At 35.0% G+C, this 20,501-nt stretch overlaps 1 protein-coding gene across 1 annotated transcript; it reads left to right on the forward strand.

Annotated features, from left to right (window-relative positions):
* The first annotated feature begins 17,186 nt into the window (after positions 1 to 17,186).
* Positions 17,187 to 19,159, forward strand: LOC130244441 (interleukin-17F-like). Its single transcript, XM_056476874.1, has 3 exons — positions 17,187 to 17,231; positions 17,314 to 17,507; positions 18,876 to 19,159. Exons 1-3 carry the CDS (start codon positions 17,187 to 17,189, stop codon positions 19,108 to 19,110), a joined length of 474 nt encoding a protein of 157 aa, XP_056332849.1. The 3' UTR covers positions 19,111 to 19,159.
* Positions 19,160 to 20,501: the final 1,342 nt, after the last annotated feature.

Genomic DNA, 20,501 nt, shown 5'->3' on the forward strand with positions numbered 1-20,501 from the left:
GCCTTGCGCGTTTGACCTGCTTAACGTGCAAATCACAGAATCGCTCGAATTGGAAAATCTGAACTACAGCAAACATTTGCGCTGCTTTAACCAATCAGGAGCTTGTTGGGGAATACACTGAAAAACCCACCAGTTAACTTTATCAAAAGAAATGAGTGTAGTTAACTCAAAATTGACTGAAACTTAATTCAACTCATTTGAAAAGAGGTTTGATCTCAGTGTTGAAGGTAATGAGTTAATTAAATACCTCATTACTTCAACTTAAATGGAGCAAGTTCACAGTACTCATGTAGATTTGTTTTTTTTTTACTCAAATGGTTTGTTTTAATCGGTTTCCTCAAATGATTTGAGTTGCCTTAACTTGAGTTTTTCAGTACTCAGTTGGTTTGAGTTCTCTTCATTTATTGGGTTTTACTGTGCTCAAATTGCTTCATTTACTCAAATGGATTAAGTTCACAGTACTCAGGATGTGTTGCAATCGGTTTCCTCAAATGGTTTAAGTTACCTTAACTTCTTGGGTTTTACAATGTAATTATGACATAGTGCCTGTTGTTGGTGTCAAAACCCATGTTAGCCATTTACCAATGAAGCTAGAGTCACCGGACAGACAGAAGCCCCGCCATGACACGAATCTACATCTATTGTGAAGTGAATTTGACACGCAAAGTGAGTAAACGCAAAATGTTCACGTGTCTATTTATGCGCGAATAGCGTGATTTATTTACACGTGCCATATCTGGTGTGAACTCAGCATTAGAGCACCTTTAAAAACATTTTTGACTGTTAATGTACTAAATACGTCAGTGATTTATCTCTAATTTCTCAGTTGACTGGGCCAAATTATATACAAATACAAATCTGAATATTGAGTTTACTATGCTATTTACTATGCGAACAACGTGTAGGATAACCTAGAACTTAAATGACACAAATTCAGCTGTGAAAACCCCAGTACATCAAAGAAATAAAGAGAAATGTGGCAAAAATCTTGGAAAGGATATCTGTAAGTTTGAGCTCTCTGGATGTTTATTTTCCAGTCTACGACGCTCTGCCCTGCAGATTCAGTGGCTTCTGAAGGATGAGGAATGAGTCTCCTTTTATGCTCACATGCTAAAGTCGAAGGTAATACACTTTGTAACGTTGGCTGACCTTCCCGTGTGGTGTACAGCAGTGGATCTCTGGAGAAACTCACTATGGAGTACAGTATAAGAGGATAAAACACAACGTCTCAGGTGCCCATTTGAGTTGTATTGTTTGAGGAGGCACATATCCAACATTTTGCTCACTACTAAGTAAAACTCCATCATTTCCTGTGTGTTTATACAGGCTTAGAGTCAGTAGAGAGAACAGCTGCTTCCGTAGGAGCATCAATCTTATGATTTTTATTCTGTATAAAAAATTACTATATTTATTAAACACCACGAGGAACACAATGACAGGAGTTTGAATGTCTTTCTCAATTGTTGTTTTATTCCTGTTATAATGTAATTTTTTTTACTTAATAGTTTAAATTGCTTATATAATTTAATTACAAATTTTAATAACTAATTAGATTTTCTAATTGCCATGATGACAGTACATAACATTTTACTAGTGCATAATTTAACTTGCAAGACACTAGTATTGAGCTTAAAGGTAATTTAAAGGTTTCACTTGGCTAATTATGATAATTAGACACATTACTGTAGGTAATTAGGCAATTAGGTTAGTTAGGCAAATCATTGGATAAAAGTGGTTGGTTCTGTAGCCAATCGAAAAAGATATTTACCATAGTTTAACATATTATTAATATACAATAAAATTATTCATATATTAATTTATATATACACATGCAGTGATGTGAAAAAGTGTTTGCCCCTTTACTGATTTCTTATTTGTTTGTCACACTATTTTTGATCAAACTAATTTAAGTGAAGTTTACATATAAACTAATTTTGAGATGATCATGTGCTTATGATTGAACACAGCTGGTCTTGCATTAGCCAATTCACGATTCACCAATCAGACGATTCCTTAGCCACAATAAATACCCTAAGTTCCATACTACAGCCATCTTCGTTTGAAGAATCCCCCCTTCCACCCCTACTCCTCCTCCTTTCCTAGATGGGTGGCACAGTGGCCCAGTGTTTAGCACTGTTGCCTCACAGCAAGAATGTCACTGGTTCTAGTCCTTACCAAGCCAGCTGACGTTTCTGTGCGGAGTTTACATGTTCTCCCCGTGCTCGCGTGGGTTGGCATGAGTTAACTGACTAATCCAAATTGGCACCATAGACGTACTCCTTGTAAGTATTTATCTCTTCATAGCGATCCCTATCTGTTCATTAGCTACAACAACAGGGGAGTTTCGAGATCTATCTGAGCTCAAACTCCCCTCTCGCCCTGCAACGGGTGGGAGCCCTGGGCTCAAGTATCTTTTGAGCTCAGGGCTTTTTCCCAGGACAGCATGCCAAACACGCTTTATAATCACTCATCAGCTAAGTGTGAACTCTTGAAATATTAGTCAAAGATAACACAAGTGTAAACTTCATGCAGTTTTGAAATGAAGGTTTTTAAAACAAAATATAAAACTACATATCCCTGTGTGAAAGTGTTTTCCCCCTAAACCAAATAACTGTGTTGTCCACCCTTAGCAGCAACAACTGTAATCAGGTGTTTTTGATAACTTGCAATGAGTCTATTACGGAGCTGTGGAGGAAATTTGGTCCACTCATCTTTGCAGAATTGTTGTCCGAATTCAGCAGAATTCAGTCACATTGGAGGGTTTTCAAACATAAAAAGAATTTGAGGTCATGTCACAGCATCTCAATTGGATTCAGGTCAGGACTTTGACTAGGCCACTCCAAAGTATTCATTTTGTTTTTCTTCAGCCATTCAGAAGTGGACTTTCTGGTGTGTTTTGGATCATTGTTCTCGCCTCAGCTTAAGGTCACTAAAGATGGCCGGACATTCTCTTTCAGGTGAATTTGGTACACAGCAGAACTCATGGCTCCATTTATCACAGCCTTCCAGTCTTCCAGATACTGATACAGCTAAACAGTCCCAGACCATCAGACTACTATTACCACCACATTTTACCATTGGTATGATGTTCTTTTTATAAAATGCGGTTACTTTTACGCCACACATAATGGAACATACACCTTCCAATAAGTTCAACTTTTGTCTTGTCAGTTCACAGATTATTTTTACAAAAGTCTTAAAGATTGAAACTGAGATTAGTCTTAATGTTTGTATATTTAGCAGTGGTTTTCATCTTCGAACTCTGCCATGTAAACCATTTATGCCTAGTCTCTTTCTTATGGGGGAGTCATGAACACTCACTTGAGGCAAGTGAGGCCTGCAGTTCTTTGGATGTTGCTGTGGGGTCTTTTGTGACCTCTTAAATGAGTTGTTGCTGCTGTAGTTTGTATTTTGTTTTGATATGATATGTTTTTTTTGGACAAGATATGTTTTCTTGTTATCTTTGACTGATATTTAAAATAGTTTGATGATCTGAAACATTACAGTGTGACGAAATGCAAAAACAGAAGAAATCAGTAAGGGGGCAAATACTTATTTACGCATGTGTTGTCAAACTGATGAGGATGTTTTCTCAATGTATTAGTGTTTTTCTATTAGCATGCATTTTCTTGCAGCCCATTTGAGCCCTCTCAGCCACTGTACTACAACTCACAATAAAAAACAATATGCATCAGATGGGTAGTGTATGGACTGTGGGTGGTCTGTGACTAAAACCAAGACTATACAATATCAGTACTTATGTAGAGTTATAATAATGAAGGTATTACATCAGCTGATGTCCCAACAAAGGTGAATTAAACAAACACTATCAGACATTATCCACCTCATCAATGGGATTTAATGTTTAATTTCCATAAACAGGCTCTTCTAATATCCACTATTCGGATAACATCACGATCGTGTGACCCAGTTTAGGAAGAATATAAAAGAGCACATGAGTGACTGACGGCACATACTCTGAATGTTTTAATAAAGGTTTTCTTTATATGGCCATTACAGAGGACCACAGCTGGAGTTCTGGAGGCAGCGCTGCTTTATTGGACATCGCAAGCATGTTTCAACTCAGCAGCTCTGCTTCAACATGACCACACTGCTCTAATTCACCAGGAGGATTTTTTGCTGCATGGCTTGTTTTTGTGACACACTTCAAGACGGTTGCGTGCAGTAGGTGGCCCTTATACCGTTCTGAGTTTGTGGAGGCGCAGTATGAGGAAGAAGAAATGAAAACAGGGATTAATAACATTCAAAACTGGAACATATAGAGCGGCCCGAGATGTTTTATTTTACAGGGAACAAGGTAAAGATTATGGATTTCAGGGTGTTGCAAACTCAAGCTGCCATTGTGTGTACAAGATTTTATTTCTCGCAAAAATAAGAAATAACAAATGTAAAGAAAGGAAAAGAAAAGACGGGAAAATAGAAAATAAGAAAGAGTAAAGGGTAGGAACATAAACACATATACAAATAAAGGTAAAATAAGAAATAACTAAGGAAAAGAAAAGAATAGAAAAGAAATTGCAAAATAAGTACTGTATGGAGCACACAAACACATATATAAATAAAGAAAAAGTGACAAATAAATAAATAAATAAATTACTGCATGAATAAATAAATCAATGAATAAATTTCTCATGGCATTTAAGATTTTTTTATTACTACACTGTGAAAAAGGTTCTGAAAACTACAGTAAAGCAACTGTAAAGCAGCAACAGAAAAAGGTTATTTAAAAAATAGTATTTCACTCTATTAAATTACTATAATTAAAAAAACTGTACAAAACTTGAATTTTTACTAACTTAACATGTAAAAACAATACAAATGCTGATATACATAAGTATATGAAAATATACATTTTTGGTGAAATAAATGAAAAAATGCTGCAACTAATTACCCTAAAATCAATAGTATAATTCTGTGTAAAAACACATCGTGTTGACGTGTACTATCAAATTTACAACATTAATCCTTATGCATAAATCCTTTTTACAACATAAATGCTTATATTGTAAAATAAAATAGAAATTAAATAAAATAAGATATCCAGCAGAATAATAGCATACTGACATTTAATTTTTTTAACAATACATATATAAAATCTATCAACAGAGAAGGAAGGAAGGATGCATGGAAGGATGCATGGAGGGAAGGAAGGATGGATGGATAGAGGGAAGGATGGATGGATATATAAATATAAATTATGGATAGATGGATAAATGGATGGACAATATATAGATGGATGGATGGATGGATATATAAATTATCTATGGATGGATGGATAGATTGATGGATAGATATATAAATTATGGATGGAAGGATGGATATGTAAATTAGGAATGAATGGATAGATGGATGGACAACAGATGGATGGATGGATGAATGAATATATAAATTATGGATGGATGGATATATAAATTATGGATGGATGGATGGACAACATATGGATGGATGGATAAATAAATTATGGATGGATGTATGCATAAATTATGGATGATGGATAGATGGATGGACAACAAATGGATGGATGGATGGATGGATGGATGAATGGATGGATGGATGGATGGACAACATATGGACGGATGGATGGATGGATGGATGGATGGATAGATGGGTGGATGAATATATAAATTATGGATGGATGGATGGATGGATGTATAAATTATGGATTGAAGGATGGATGATAGATGGATGGACAACATATAGATGGATGGGTGGATGGATGGATATATACATTATGGATGGATGGATAGATGGATGGATGGATGGATGGATGGATGGATATATAAATTATGGATGGATGGATGGATGGATTTATAAATTATGGATGAATGCATAGAAAGATGGACAACATATGGATGGATGGATATATAAATTATGGATGGATAGATGGATAGATGGATTGACAACAGATGGATGGATGGATGGATGGATATATAAATTATGGATGGATGTATATATAAATTATGGATGGATGGATAGATGGATGGACAACATATGGATGGATGGATAGATGGACAACATATGGATGGGTGGATGGATGGATATATACATTATGGATGGATGGATAGATAGATGGATGGATGGACAACATATAGATTATAGTTATGGAAATGAAATTCATTCTTTAGCATTTCTGTTGATTGTGCAACAGCCACATCAGCAGATTTAATATATTATTAAACCATTGTACATGACTGAGTGCTGACCTGCAGCCTGCTTCTTCGATGCCTCGTTTAATCACAGGATGTATTTCCAAGGTAATTGATATCTAGAGCAAACAAGCAAAACACAGCGATCGTGGCAGACGACCAGTGCAGAATAAGAGCACGTTTCTTGGCCTGATTCAGCAGATCTGACAAACAACAAGAGGAGTTTCTTCACCCCCGGCCCTCACATGGAGACGCAATAAACAAAACAAGCACGTTCTCTGGTTTTTCACTACCCAGAAAACACACAAACACGCAGTTCCTGTTAGTTGCCTGCAGCCCAGAGGGGGTCCATGTCCTTTACTGTGAGCTTTATGACAAACTGTAGCGAAAACGAGAGAAGCAGAGTCTCGTCGAGTCCTCCAGGGAGAAACGCTGCTCATACACGAACATCTCCTGTGTTATTGCATTTTCAGATGAGATGTTCTTGTTTGAGTCTGTGAACTACGCAACCACCTGGTTTGCAATTGGACTGAGTTATGATGTTAGACCAGTACACATTTGTCCCTTGGTATTTAAAGAAACAGGCAAACAATGGATTGAATTGAACTAAAATACAGCCAGGAGATGTTCGTTCTAAGGGTTTATGGCCATTATAACTCTCTGAAAGTCATGGTTTATTGAGTTCTGATCTTTTGGTCATTGCAAATACACTGTAAAACCCAATAAGTTAAGGCAAGTCAAATCATTTGAGGAAACCGATTGCAACAAACCATTTGAGCAAAAAAAAACAAAAAACAGACTCATCTATATGAGTGCTGTGAACTTACTACATATATACAAATATATTCATATATATACACAAATACACACACACATATACATACATACATACATACATACATACATACATACATATACACATATATATACACACATATACACACACACACACACACATATATACACAAATACACACACAAATACACACACACACACACACACACACACACACACACACACACACACACACACACACACACACACATATATATATATATATATATATATATATATATATATATATATATATATATATATATATATATATATATATATATATATATATATATATAAAACACACACACACATTGTGTTTATATAGATTTTTTTCTTTTTTAAATATTTCCAAATGATGTTTAACAGAGCAAGGACATTTTCACAGTTTGTCTGATAATATTTTTTCTTCCGGAGAAAGTTTTATTTGTTTTATTTCGGCTAGAATAAAAGCAGTTTTTAATCTATTTTAAGGTCAAAATGATTAGCCCCTTTGAGCAATATTTTTTTCGACAGTCTCAGTCTACAGAACAAACCATCATTATACAATGACCTAATTACCCTAACCTGCCTAGTTACCCTAATTAACCTAGTTAAGCCTTTAAATATCACTTTAAGCTGTATAGAAGTGTCTTTAAAATATCTAGTCAAATATTATTTACTGTCATCATGGCAAAGAGAAAATAAATCAGTTATTAGAAATGAGTTATTAAAACTATTATGTTTAGAAATGTGTTGAAAAAATCTTCTTTCCCCTAAACAGAAATTGGGGAAAAAATAAACAGGGGGGGCTAATAATTCAGGGAGTTTAATAATTCTGATTACAACTGTATATATGATGTACGGTGTTACCACTATAAGACTAAAACAGTTAGTAGTAATGAATACTTATTACTTAAGTTCATATTTCAGGCCGTAGTTCTTTACTTTTACAAAAAGTGTTGTCGGTACTTTACCTTTTACCAGAGTCATTTTAAACACGAGTATCTGTACTTCTACTTGAGTAAAGGATATGTGTACCTTTGCCATCTCTGGTAAAAAGGGGCATAGCTCCCCTTTAAGACCAAAAAACAAAGCTCTAATTGAGACATGGCAACTGCCAAAATAACTAAAACCCTGAAAAATGCCCAGTTCCACCTTCAGGGAACATCTGGACAAGAACATGTATCTGTCTGTTAAAATGATTGTTTGAGTGGCCAAAAAATCTCCAAGAATCACAGCTGGAGAACTGCAGAAGCTAGTTTGGTCTTGAGGTCGAGAAGTCTCCAAAGCTACAATCCAATACATTACCACAAATTGTTTGAAAGGGTTTCAAGAAAAAAAAAACTCTAATTCAACAACAAACTCAAGCATCCTCGGTTTTGTTTTTTGGGCTAATATTTTGAGCAAAACGTAAACACACAAAGTCCTTCCTTCAGAGCCGCCTTTGCTCGTTTTTACCAAGGATGCCAATATTAGTGGAGGGCACTTTATATGATCAAATGAATGAGGTTTTAACATGGAAAAACACTAGATGCACTTACAGTAGATTGAATGTGTTGTATGTATAAGCATGCTGCAGTGTGCGATAATGTTTCCCAGCTGTGGAGCTGGAGCAGAGAAGAGGAATGGTCATGTTGGTGGGTCTGGTGGTTTTGACTCTGGTTTGAGTTGTGGTCCTGTGGGGAAACTGAACAAAGACGCTGAGGAAAACTGGTCTGTAGTTCAAAATACATTTTTTTTGTTTCGTTTGATGTTAAAGGATGACAAATTGTGTATTTCAGTGATTCCAATGGTTTTTAAAAGACAAGACAGATTAAAAGTAGGTTTCGTCATGCTTTTATATGAGTTTAGTGTGCTGTCACGATACTGTATACTTTACGTGTTCTCCTATTCCTTGAAACATACTTTATTTTTCCTCTGACATATGGAATGATGACTAGCAAAACATAATTGAAAAAAAAAAACTATAAATAATCAGTCATTCATTCATCTTCCTTTGGCTTAGCCCCATTTATTTATCAGGGGTCGGCAACTTATCCAGCATATGTTTTACACAGCGGATGCACTTCCAGCTGCAAACTAGCCCTGAGAAACTGGAGCACCCAGAGGAAACCCAACAAGGGGAGAACATGCAAACTCCACACAGAAATTCCAACTGGCCCAACCAGGACTCAAACCAGCAACCTCCTTGCTGTGAGGCAACAGAGCTAGACACTGAGCCACAGTGCTGCCCTATATTGGGTCTTTTCATTTGACTTCTCTTCTCCATTTAATCACCCATAGGATACACTGCAAAAATGATTTTCTTACTTACAGTTTTGTCTTGTTTCCAGTCCAATTGTCTAAAAAAACTTAAATCAAAAAGCGCTCTCTGGACAATCAAAAGATATTGTCTTGTTTTCAGAAATAATGAGTCTTAGGGCTCTATTTTAACGATCTAGATGCAAAGTCTAAAGCAGGGCGCAAAAGCATTAAGGGCGTGTCTGAATCCACTTTTGCTATTTAAAGGATGGAAAAATATGATCCGCGGCGTGGCGCATGGTCTAACAGGAATGAGCTTATTCTCTAAATGAGTTATGGGTGTGTTTTGAGAATAAACCAATCAGAGTGTCATCTCCCATTCCCCTTAGGAGTCAGTCGCATCACGCCATGGCACATTTGCTATTTAGATGTCCGACTTTGGAAGTTGAAAAACTGATTGTGTCACTAGCGAGAAAACAATTAAACAGAGCATCTGCAGCGTGAGGATAAAGAACGAGCCTCCTCCAATCAGCCTTTACTTTCTCTTTCTGTGGATAAGGAAATGGTTTTGTATGCACAGACATCTTTTAGCCTACATAATTAATTTAGTTTGTTAAGCGCAAAGAACTATTTTTAAATTCAGTTCTAATTTCCAGCAAACGAATAAATGAACAATAATAATGAAGTGTGGATAAAAAAAAAAAATATATATATATATATATATATATATATATATATATATATATATATATATAAATATATATAAATATATATATAAATATATATATAAATATATATATATATATATATATATATATATAAATATATATATATATATATATATATATATATATATATATATATATATAAATATATATATATATATATATATAAATATATATATATATATATATATAAATATATATATATATATATATATAAATATATATATATATATATATATATATATATATATATATATATATATATATATATATATATATATATATATATATATATATATATATATATATATATATATATATATATATATATATATCCAAACACACATGCTATGCCCCAAATGGCCCAAATATAAATATGCATATAATAAATAATAATACTACTAATAATAACATTTTACAAAAGCAAATTTTCATGAATAAACTGAAAAAAGCCCCCTGGGATGAAATAGCGTGGAGGCACTGGTTTTTATATTTATGTAGAAAATAATAATTTTTGTAATATTTTAATCCTTTTTTTTTTCATTTGTAAAGATATTTGCGTATTGCTGTACATCCTGTGTGTAATACGCAATGTGTAAGCGAAGCGCACAACTAACTTTAGACCTGCATTTAGCCGATTTACTGCAAAGTCTACTTTAGTTCCTCAAAATAGCAATTGGCCAAAAATGCGCCTTAAAACACCTCTTTTCTGACCGAAACACCCATGAGTCCACAAAGTGGCGCAAATAGATTTGTTATTTAAACAATGTGGTGGAAAACGGGAAAATTAAGTTTGCGCTGGTCTAAAAATAACAATACGTTGGGGCAAACATGTAATGCGCCTTATTGCACCGGGTCTATGATAGGGCCCTTAAAGGTTTATACTTTATCTGCCAATGTGGTATGCAAAATAATCTGCTTTTTGCTTTGAAACAAGTTTATTTTACTTACGCCATTAACAGATGTAGAAATGTGAATTTCATATGAATTTGTTTACATGGCAAAACATGTCTTTTTCACTAAAAAGGTTCATTTGGATTCCCAAGATAAATACTAATAGGATAAGGGGATGGTTAATCAATGTGTGGATTTTGGGGATTTTAAGATGTGGTCACATGTTGATTGGTCAGTTTGTATGTCTCAGTTTATGCAGTGGTGTAAAGTAACAAACTACAAATACTCAAACTACTGTAATTGAGTAGTTTTTCTCAGGAATTGTACTTTACTAAGTAGTTTTAAAAATGTGTACTTTTACTTCCTCTTGAGTACATTTTTAGTGCTGTATCTGTACTTTTAATCCACTACTTTCCTTCAACCTGCAGTCACTACTTTATTTCTTTCTTGTCTATGGTGATTGTCAAATGTAGAAAAATCTGTTCTGCGAAAGTAAATCGCTGAACAACCTCAAGACACTGATGCTTTATAAATGCACCAAACCTTTTGGAAGCATTAAAAATGTCCAAGGAGATGTCTATGTTGCTTATAGATTGCATGTCACTGATGAGAAAATAAAGGATGTCGACTTTATGATGACTGAAATCACCAAACAACCTTAAACAATCACTAAATGGAACGAAAGAAGAATGAAAGGAAGGGCCGAACAAGGAATGTGGCTGAACAAGGAATAGAAGGAAGAACAGAATGGAGCAAAGAAGGGCCGAACTAATGAATGAAGGAAGGATTCAAGAAAGGAAGGAAGGAAGGAAGGAAGGAACAAATGAATGAAGGAAGGAATGAACAAATGAACGAAGGAAGGAAGGAATGAACTAACAAATGAACAAACGGCGGAAGGAAGGAAGAAATGAACGAAGGAAGGAAGGAAGCAAGGAACAAAGAAACGAACGAACGAACAAATGAACAAAAGGAAGGAAGGAAGGAAGAAATGAACTAAGGAAGGAAGGAAGGAAGGAAATGAATATAATATCTTTACACGCAATGACCCAGAGACTGATGTTTACAGATTGCATGTCACTGGTGAGAAAATGAAGGCTGTTGGCTTCAGCCTTTAACAATGACTAAATGGAATGAAAGAAGAATGGAAGGAATGGCCGAACAAGGAATGTGGCCAAACAAGGAATTGAAGGAAGAACAGAATAAAGAAAGGAAGGACAGAACTAATGAATAAAGGAAGGATTCAAGGAAGAACTGAAGGAAGAAAGGTAGGACGGAACGAAGGAACGAATGAACAAATGAGTGAACGAATGATGAATGAAGGAAGGAACAAATAAATCCAAAATTTTACATGCAATGACCCAGAGATTGATGTTTATAGATTGCACCAATGAGAAAATGAAGGATGTCAACTGTATGAAGACTGAAATACCCAAACAGCCTTAAACAATCACTAAATGAAACGAAAGAAATGGAAGGAAGGGCCGAACAAGGAGTAGAAGGAAGGACCGAATGAAGAAAGGACAGAACCAATGAATGAAGGAAGGATTCAAGGAAGGACCGAAGAAAGGATGGAAGGAAGGAAGGAAGGACTGAAGGAAGGAAAGGAGGAAGAAATTGAAACAAATCAAAACAAAACGAACGAAGAAAAGAAAGGAAGGAATTAACGAAGGAAAGAAGGAACGAACAAATGAGCAAAGGAATAAACAAAGGAAGGAAGGAAGGAATAAAAGAACGAGCGAAGGAACGAAGAAAGGGTCAAAGGAAGGAAGAAACGCACGAACGAACGAAGGGAGGAACGAAGGAGGGAACAAATAAATGAAGGAACAAAATGTACAAACGAAGAAAGGAATATAGGAAGATAACTAAATGCACTACAGAATGTTACGTTTACACATCCCTGCACAAACTGCATGTAAACGCATCAGCTTTTCACTGTGTAATACTTACTACTCTTTAAGGCTACTTATTACTCATAATTTGAGTAATTTTACATCAGATAATTCTACTCTATTTGAACAAGTATTGGTACTTTTACTTGAGTATGATATTTCAGTACTCGTTCCACTACTGAGTACTTGTGCTTTGGTCAAGTTGTCAAGATACAAAATTGGTGGTAAACTTTGCTCTGGCCTCTTTTCCTGCTATGCTCCTCTCCTGCTCTGGAGTCAATTTTCTCTGACTCTACTGCTATCGGTCTTCGTCTCTCCCTCCCTCTGTCTCTCCCACTCTCTCTCGCTGAGTTAACTGTATTTTACATTTAAGCTGGGCACAATTATTATCATATGTTTTTTTATCATTTTATGTTTTATCCTTTTATACAGTTATTTTGTAACTAATTCAGCTGTAATCACAACAAGTTATTGTCATTAAATCATTTTATTTTCAAGTATCTGTGAATTACTTTTAATTTAACATCAACACTTAATCGCTCCATAATGCAATATAATAAAATCACATAATGGCAACACTCTCCCACATATTTAGCTGCTATAACTGCCCTTATTTTTGTTTTTGGTATAAGATTGCAGAAGTATGGTTTAACTAGAAATGTAGAGTTTTCACCATCATACGGATTACATTTTAGTCATTTGGCAGAACTACAGTTCAAACCACTGTAGTTAAAAACCTATTCATTAACCAGATTATTTAGCTTTTTTAAAAGAAAAACTCACTTAATTTTAAAAATATTAGCTTGTTATTTCTGAAATTTATTTAGCTTGTCTAGAAAATGTTAAGAATTTTTAGATATTTGGATTAGAAATAAGACAAAAACTCCAGTTAGGAAAAGCATTTTTGCCGTGTACGATTTAAGCTGAATCCAAACTGTATCTAGCACAGATAATGCCACACAACATACTATTAAAAAGCAGGAGCAAATATTTTGTGTTTTCCACCATCTCAGCCTACTGAAAAACAGCTGAATAAATCTTCACGGCTGTCCTGAAGTCTTAAATGATGCAGCACAAAACATCTGAGAGGTCTGACTCAACAGAAACAGAAACGCACAGGCATAAACTACATGTTTGAAAGAGCTCACGCTTTGCAGAGCATGTAAAAGTTTGCAGGAAAACACTGAAAAGCTCATAAATAGCACCAAGGTGCAGAGTTACCACAAAAAACATAACATGGCTTGCAACACAGGCTCTATGGGGAAATGTGCCCTGGTGTGAATTTTTGAGAACCCAGAAATATGTGTTCATGGGTACATATGTCTGCATTTCATGTGTAAAACAAACGCTACGGGACAGTACCGCTGACTGCTTACTTTTGTACAGATGACTTTTTTTGGCATGACTGGTTTGCTCAGTAGCTCACCACAGATGCCACTAGACATGAGAGGCAGAGCAGAGTGGACCAGGGTAAAAGTCTAGCGAAGGATGGTTCTAGACAGTAAAACACGAAATTTGCTCTTAAATGGGAGTCTGTTCTGTGCTTTCACTTTGTTTATGGTGGGATACCCTTTCCTTTTCATTACAGGTGCCATCTCCCCTTCATATGCAAACCTCAAAACAGTCATATAGTGGTGCATGACTGTCAGCTGACGCGGTCCATAGTGATAAAAAGACGCTGTTACTGATCATTTAACTGTTTATTTACAATGAAACAGCTTCAAATGAACATGTTTAGTAATTTGGGGATTTTTTTAAGGGGGGGGGGGGGGGGGGCATATGCCTTATTATGGTGGCATATCCCTTATTTTCACATCCCAATGTTGACAGGTATGGATTGGGCCCAAGATAACGTGGTCCAGGGAACATATTTATTGGTTCTCAAAAATGTAGCACATATTTCCAATGAGCCTGGGCATTTCTGCAGAAGTGTCTAAAAAAAAAATATTTATTTCTAACATTTTAGGAAATGTGGATTTGGACTAAAACACATTTTACTAATAGTATACCAAATTGTTCAAACATAACACTGTAAAAAGTTTACCTTTATTACAATTATTAACTTTAATTTTTAAAAAAGTGACACTTTTTAACACTTTAAACTGTGGGGGAAACTGGAGCACCTGGAGAAAACCCACGCCAACACGGGAAGAACATGCAAACTCCACACAGAAATGCCAACTGACCCAGCTGGGACTCGAACTAGTGACATTCTTGCTGTGAGGCGACAGTGCTAACCACTGAGCTACCATGCCACCCCACAACTGTACAGAAATCATAAATAATAAAGTCAACACACTCTTCTGAAGAAAGTGTTGATATAAAAGCTAAATCTGTAGCTTTTTTCTTAAATGAGAATGCGTATCTTGACTAAACCCCATCTATGCTGTGTGATCTATTATTCCCCAGCCCTGTTGCACTGTAAGTCTCTCCTCTGTGCTGTAAATGTTGCTGACGCAGCACTCGCAGATGTCAGATTGACCTCACGAGCTCAGACTCCCTCAGCATTGAGCGACTCCAAGGGTCTTCGCTGATCTGCGTTGGGGAGGAGAGAGAGTCCCTTCAACAGGAGAATAAAGAGTAAAGAAAGCAAGGGGTCTTGGAAGAAAGCTCTCCTTTGTGTTTGAGAGCGTTTGGCCTCACTGATTCCCCAGCTCGGCTCCTGACCGCAGGGTCCGCTGGGACGGCAACGCTGTAATTCCATACAAGTCAAACATGCTCAACTTCTGTTTCCATTTTGAGGCAAAGGTAACGGCGCTCCTCCCCCATGAACAAGGCTTTGTTTGACAAGCAGCTCTCTCCCTCTCGGTGAGGGAGGACAGGGGTGTTGAGCTCGGCCGGCCGTGTTTGTGTCTTTTCGGTGGTTCATTTGTAATTCTCTACAGGGGGAAAGCGAGAGGTAGATCTTGAAAGCATGTCAGGAAAGATGTTATTTATTAAGGTGGAGAGTTATCGGGTGAATCTCACAAAAACCTGTCAAGAACATGTCTGGGTCACATTTCACCTCCAAATTCACATTACAAAGGAAGAAATTGTGCAGGTCTTTTATCTTTCACTATTTTAATCCAGCCCAATCTAAAGAGGAAACGTAACTATTTATAAGTATTGTCAGGAAAGTGGCTCATTTGTATAAATTCATTCGATTCCATAGTTATGAATCTAATTGTTGTGCCCCCAAACCCCATCCCAAAACCCAGCTGTCATTCACTATAAAAATGCTGGGTTCCACTTAATCCCTTCATGTTTTCCCAACACAAATCGATTAACCAATTGATCTTTCAAATTTAAGTGGATTGAACATGAAAAATTAATTTATTATAATACAATGTTTCCTGGATCGTCTAGCCATGTTTTTACCCTTTTTTGTTTTTCATGTTTGTTTTGCCATCTGCTAAAACCTTTCGTCTGTTTACCTATTACCCTTTGGTTTATCTACATGCTATTCTGTTCCTGTTTTGAATCTTGTCTGAACATTCTCTATTAAAAGCTGCGTTTGGATCAGACCCTTGTAGTCAACTTGTCGCTTTTAAGGTAATGAGTTTATATGCTTTTTTAAAAGCAAATTCAACTTGACACTTTTTAAGTAGTTGGTTTACTAACTTTTTTTAAACTAATAACAACTTGTGGCTTTTGTGATAATGGGTTTACTCACTTTTAAGTAAATTCAACTTGTTGCTTTTGAGACAATGGCTTTACTTGCTTTTTTTAAAACTAAAAACAAATTGTTGCTTTTAAGGCAGTGGAATTACTCACTTTTTTCTAAAAGTAAATTAAAATAGTTGCTTTTAAGGCAATGGCTTTTTATGAAAGTCAGTTTTAAAGCATTGGGTTTAGTCATTTAAAAAAAAAAGAAAGTAAAGCCAACTTGTCGCTTTTAAAGCAGTGGGTTTAATCACTTTAAAGTAAAGTCAGCTTGTGGCTTTTAAGGAAATGGGTTTACTCACTTTTATCCCTGACTAATTGCTTTTTAGTGTGGCAAAATCCTGGTTATCATGTGTAGTTTGGTATGTATGTGTATAATATATAAATATGCATGTCATTAGGTATGTAAATGGTGAAGCATCTTTTTAAGAGCTGTATTTATTGTGGTGTTTCAGCCGCTTTATTTTCTTATCTTTTTATTCAGCTTACTTCATTTTACATTGAGAAGGTGATTTCATACGAAGAAAGAAAAATTACTTCAAAATTAAAAGACAGTTCCTCCAAAATTTTTAATTTCTTGCTTTCTAGCGTTGTGATATTGGATTGTAGTGACACGGTGTAAGTGCATTGTGCTGACACACTGAATGACAACATGACACACCATCAAAGGGTAAAAAAAAAATTATGACAGGAAACGCACCTACACTTCTTGCGAATACATGAACAGGCCTCGCTATATAAACTGCGCTTACCACCACAAATGAAGAGCAATATCTGGGACAGACAGACAACAACTGAAAAGCACAGGTCAAATGAATGCAACCATGTCATCAGCGTTAAACCTCCGCTTTCTCTTGGTGAGTATCGCTGAAGTGAACGTTACTGAGAATGTTCGTTGCATGACTGAACGAATCTAAAATGTTATTATTTTCTTCACAGGTGGCTTGCGTGATAGGGCTTGTTTTAATATCATTCGGTGCTGAGGGGGCTTCTGTAAAATCTGTTCAGAAGAATAAAAACAGCCACCAAGAAGCAGATCATGCATACCGGCTGATCTTGGACACCGAGTTTAAAGCCTCAACCAATCCCATCTATCCAATCAACAATGACTCCATCTCTCCATGGACCTACATGTAAGATCTCATCTTAGTAAATACTTAAGATGCTTTATTGGCATTCAGTGGTTCTGTAAAGAATCTTAGATTTCAAAAATGTTGTTTATATTACAAAGATAGTTATTTACGCTTCTTTACACCTTTACATAAACCTTTAGCATCAAAATAACTTTTTTATTACACAAAAGATTCATTATATACACACACAAAAAGTTTTAGGCTTTTTTGAGAGTTCTTTAAAGTTAGAAAAACGAAAAACAATTATTGGAAGCCAAGTTTTTCAAAGTTTAAAGTATTAATGTACTAAAAAAAACAAAACTGTTTACCTAAAGGTCCTTTGAGGAAATGTCATCACTACCAGAATGAAAAAAATACTATAGCAATTTACAGTAAATCCAGTGTGTAAATTATACATTGACGATCAGGGGGGGTCTACTTTTTCAGTAATGTTAATTTGTGTAATACATGCTTCAGTCATTTATGTATTGATTTAAACTACATCTATTTTATTAATAAAACATATTTAAGTTTTCAGTGCATCCTCTGGTTAGCTATTTCAGAGAATTAGCTATTTCTAACAGTCTTGTGAACAGGATGTCTGGTGCTCTAGATCTGCCAGTTTCAGATTTTTGAATGATTTTGTTCTGGCATAGACTAATTGGCTAATGCATTCACAATGGTATAAACTGTTATAGGGGAGGTCAATTGTATGTTTATATTATTATTTTAATTATTAACATTTTTATTTAAAATTCAGTAAACTGTTTCTCAGTATTAAAGGGTTGACCCCTGCATACATCTTGCTTTGATGTCCTTCAGGGGGATCAAGCATTAATTAGGGTGGTCAATCCCACCCAAACCCCCCTGTAATTCGCATAGTATTTTGGAAACCCCAATAGTAGTGTACAGTATTATACTCCATTTAGAGCATGTGCAATTATTTGAAATGAATGCTAGCATACTGTAGTTACTATTGCAAACTGATAAGTTAATAAATACTGTAGTAGCCTACACTTTAGTCTGTAAATTGTAGTGTATACTATAATATACACCTTAAAGTTGTAGTTAGGTCATTTGTTTACCCTAGTACAACACTTGAAGAATTACCACTACAGATTAACTTAAATATTTTACTATAGTATGGTTTAAAAACACTATAGTATCATAAACATTCCAAAATGGCGATTAACATTACCGACTTGAAAAAAACGATAACCTAGTATAGTAAATCCTATTTTTCATGTTGTTATAATCGCCATTTTGAAATGTTTATGACTTATTACTTGAACGAGCTGTCATTTCTGCATCTTTGTTTGTTGTTTGTTTGAAATTAATGTGACTGCTGCTGAAAAAAACGCTAAATATAATTCATTTGGTTTCATATAGGTTTACACATAACGAGAGCCTGTATCCTACCAGCATTGCGGAGGCGAAGTGTTCACTGACCGGATGTCTGATAGACGGCGTTGAGGTCCAAGATTACGAGTCCAAACCCATTTACACGCAGATCATGGTCCTGAGGAGAATTCGAGGGGAAAAGCCCAACTATTCCTTTAAACTTGAGTATAAAACCATTGCAGTGGGATGCACCTGCGTTCGTCCTTATGTAGAACAGGTTTAAAATGTGGGATCGACTCGGGTTTTACAGGCAGTATTGCCAATCCAAAACTTAAGGCTTAAGATTTAAGACTTTATAATTAATTTATATGTTTACAAATGTGGATATTTATTTATTTCAACCCTATTTTCATGACGATGTAAGGGTTTTTCCACATCTTTTTATATGTTTATTCATCTAAAAATGTAACTTATTACATGTGTTACCAGTAATCTACACATTATTTTCAGATCAGTAATTTTTTTCTGGATAATGAATTCAACTCTCATTCAATTTAAAGGGATAGTTTAAAAATGAAAAGTCATTATTTACTCACTTGTTTCAAACCTTTATGTTTCTTTCTTCTCTTAAACACCAAAGAAGATAGTTTGAGAAATGTTGGAAACCTGTAACCATTGACTATAAATGGTTACAGGTTTCCAACATTCTTCAGAATATCTTCTTTTGTGTTCAGCAGAGTAAAGAAACTAGGTGAACTATATATCCCTGTAATAATCTCATTACATTAGTGTTTGAAAATATAAAACATTTATTTATTTCGACGGTATTTTAATGACAATGTTAGTTTTTTCTCCATCTTTTTATATCTTTATCCATTTAAAAATGTCATTTATTACATGTGTTGCCAGTAGTCTACACATTATTTTCAGATCAGTTTTTTAAAATTCAGATAATTTTAGATTAAAACAATTCTGGATAATGAATTAAACTCTCATTCAATTTAAAGGGATGGTTCACCCATAAATGAAAAGTCGTTATTTACTCACTTGTTTCAAACCTTTATGAGTCTCTTTCTTCTGTTAAACACTAAAGAAGATGGTTTGATAAATGTTGGAAACCTGTAACCATTGACTATGAATGTAAATGGTTACAGGTTTTCAACATTCTTCAGAATATCTTCTATTGTGTTCGACAGAATAAAGAAACTAGGTGAACTATATATCCCTTTAATGTTGTCATTACATAACAAGTGTAACAAGTGTTTGAAAATATAATTTATTTATTTCAACCGTATTTTCATAACGATGTTAGTTTTTTCATCTTTTAATGTTTATCCATCTAAAAATGTAACTTATTACATGTGTTGCCAGTAGTCTACACATTATTTTCAGATCAGTTTTTGTTTAATTAAAATAATTCTAGATTAAAAATAATTTTGGATAATGAATTCAACTCTGGTTCAATTTAAAGGGATAGTTTAAAATGAAAAGTCATTTTTTACTCACTTGTTTCAAACCTTTGAGTTTCTTTCTTCTGTTAAACACCAAAGAAGATATTTTGATAAATGTTGGAAGCCTGTAAACATTGACTATGGAAGTAAACGATTACAGGTTTCCAACATTCTTCAGAGTATCTTCTTTGGTGTTTAACAGAATTAAAAAAAAACATATATA

This window comes from Danio aesculapii, chromosome 17 (genome assembly GCF_903798145.1).
Source record: "Danio aesculapii chromosome 17, fDanAes4.1, whole genome shotgun sequence".
NCBI classification, from domain to species: domain Eukaryota; kingdom Metazoa; phylum Chordata; class Actinopteri; order Cypriniformes; family Danionidae; genus Danio; species Danio aesculapii.

Bases quoted from the DNA above. Each gene is read 5' to 3' on its own strand.
- LOC130244441 (XM_056476874.1), top strand. From the start codon at position 17,187: ATGAATGCAACCATGTCATCAGCGTTAAACCTCCGCTTTCTCTTG. The intron at 17,232-17,313 runs GTGAGTATCGCT...TTTTCTTCACAG, and splicing joins TAAACCTCCGCTTTCTCTTG to GTGGCTTGCGTGATAGGGCT. The intron at 17,508-18,875 runs GTAAGATCTCAT...GGTTTCATATAG, and splicing joins ATCTCTCCATGGACCTACAT to GTTTACACATAACGAGAGCC.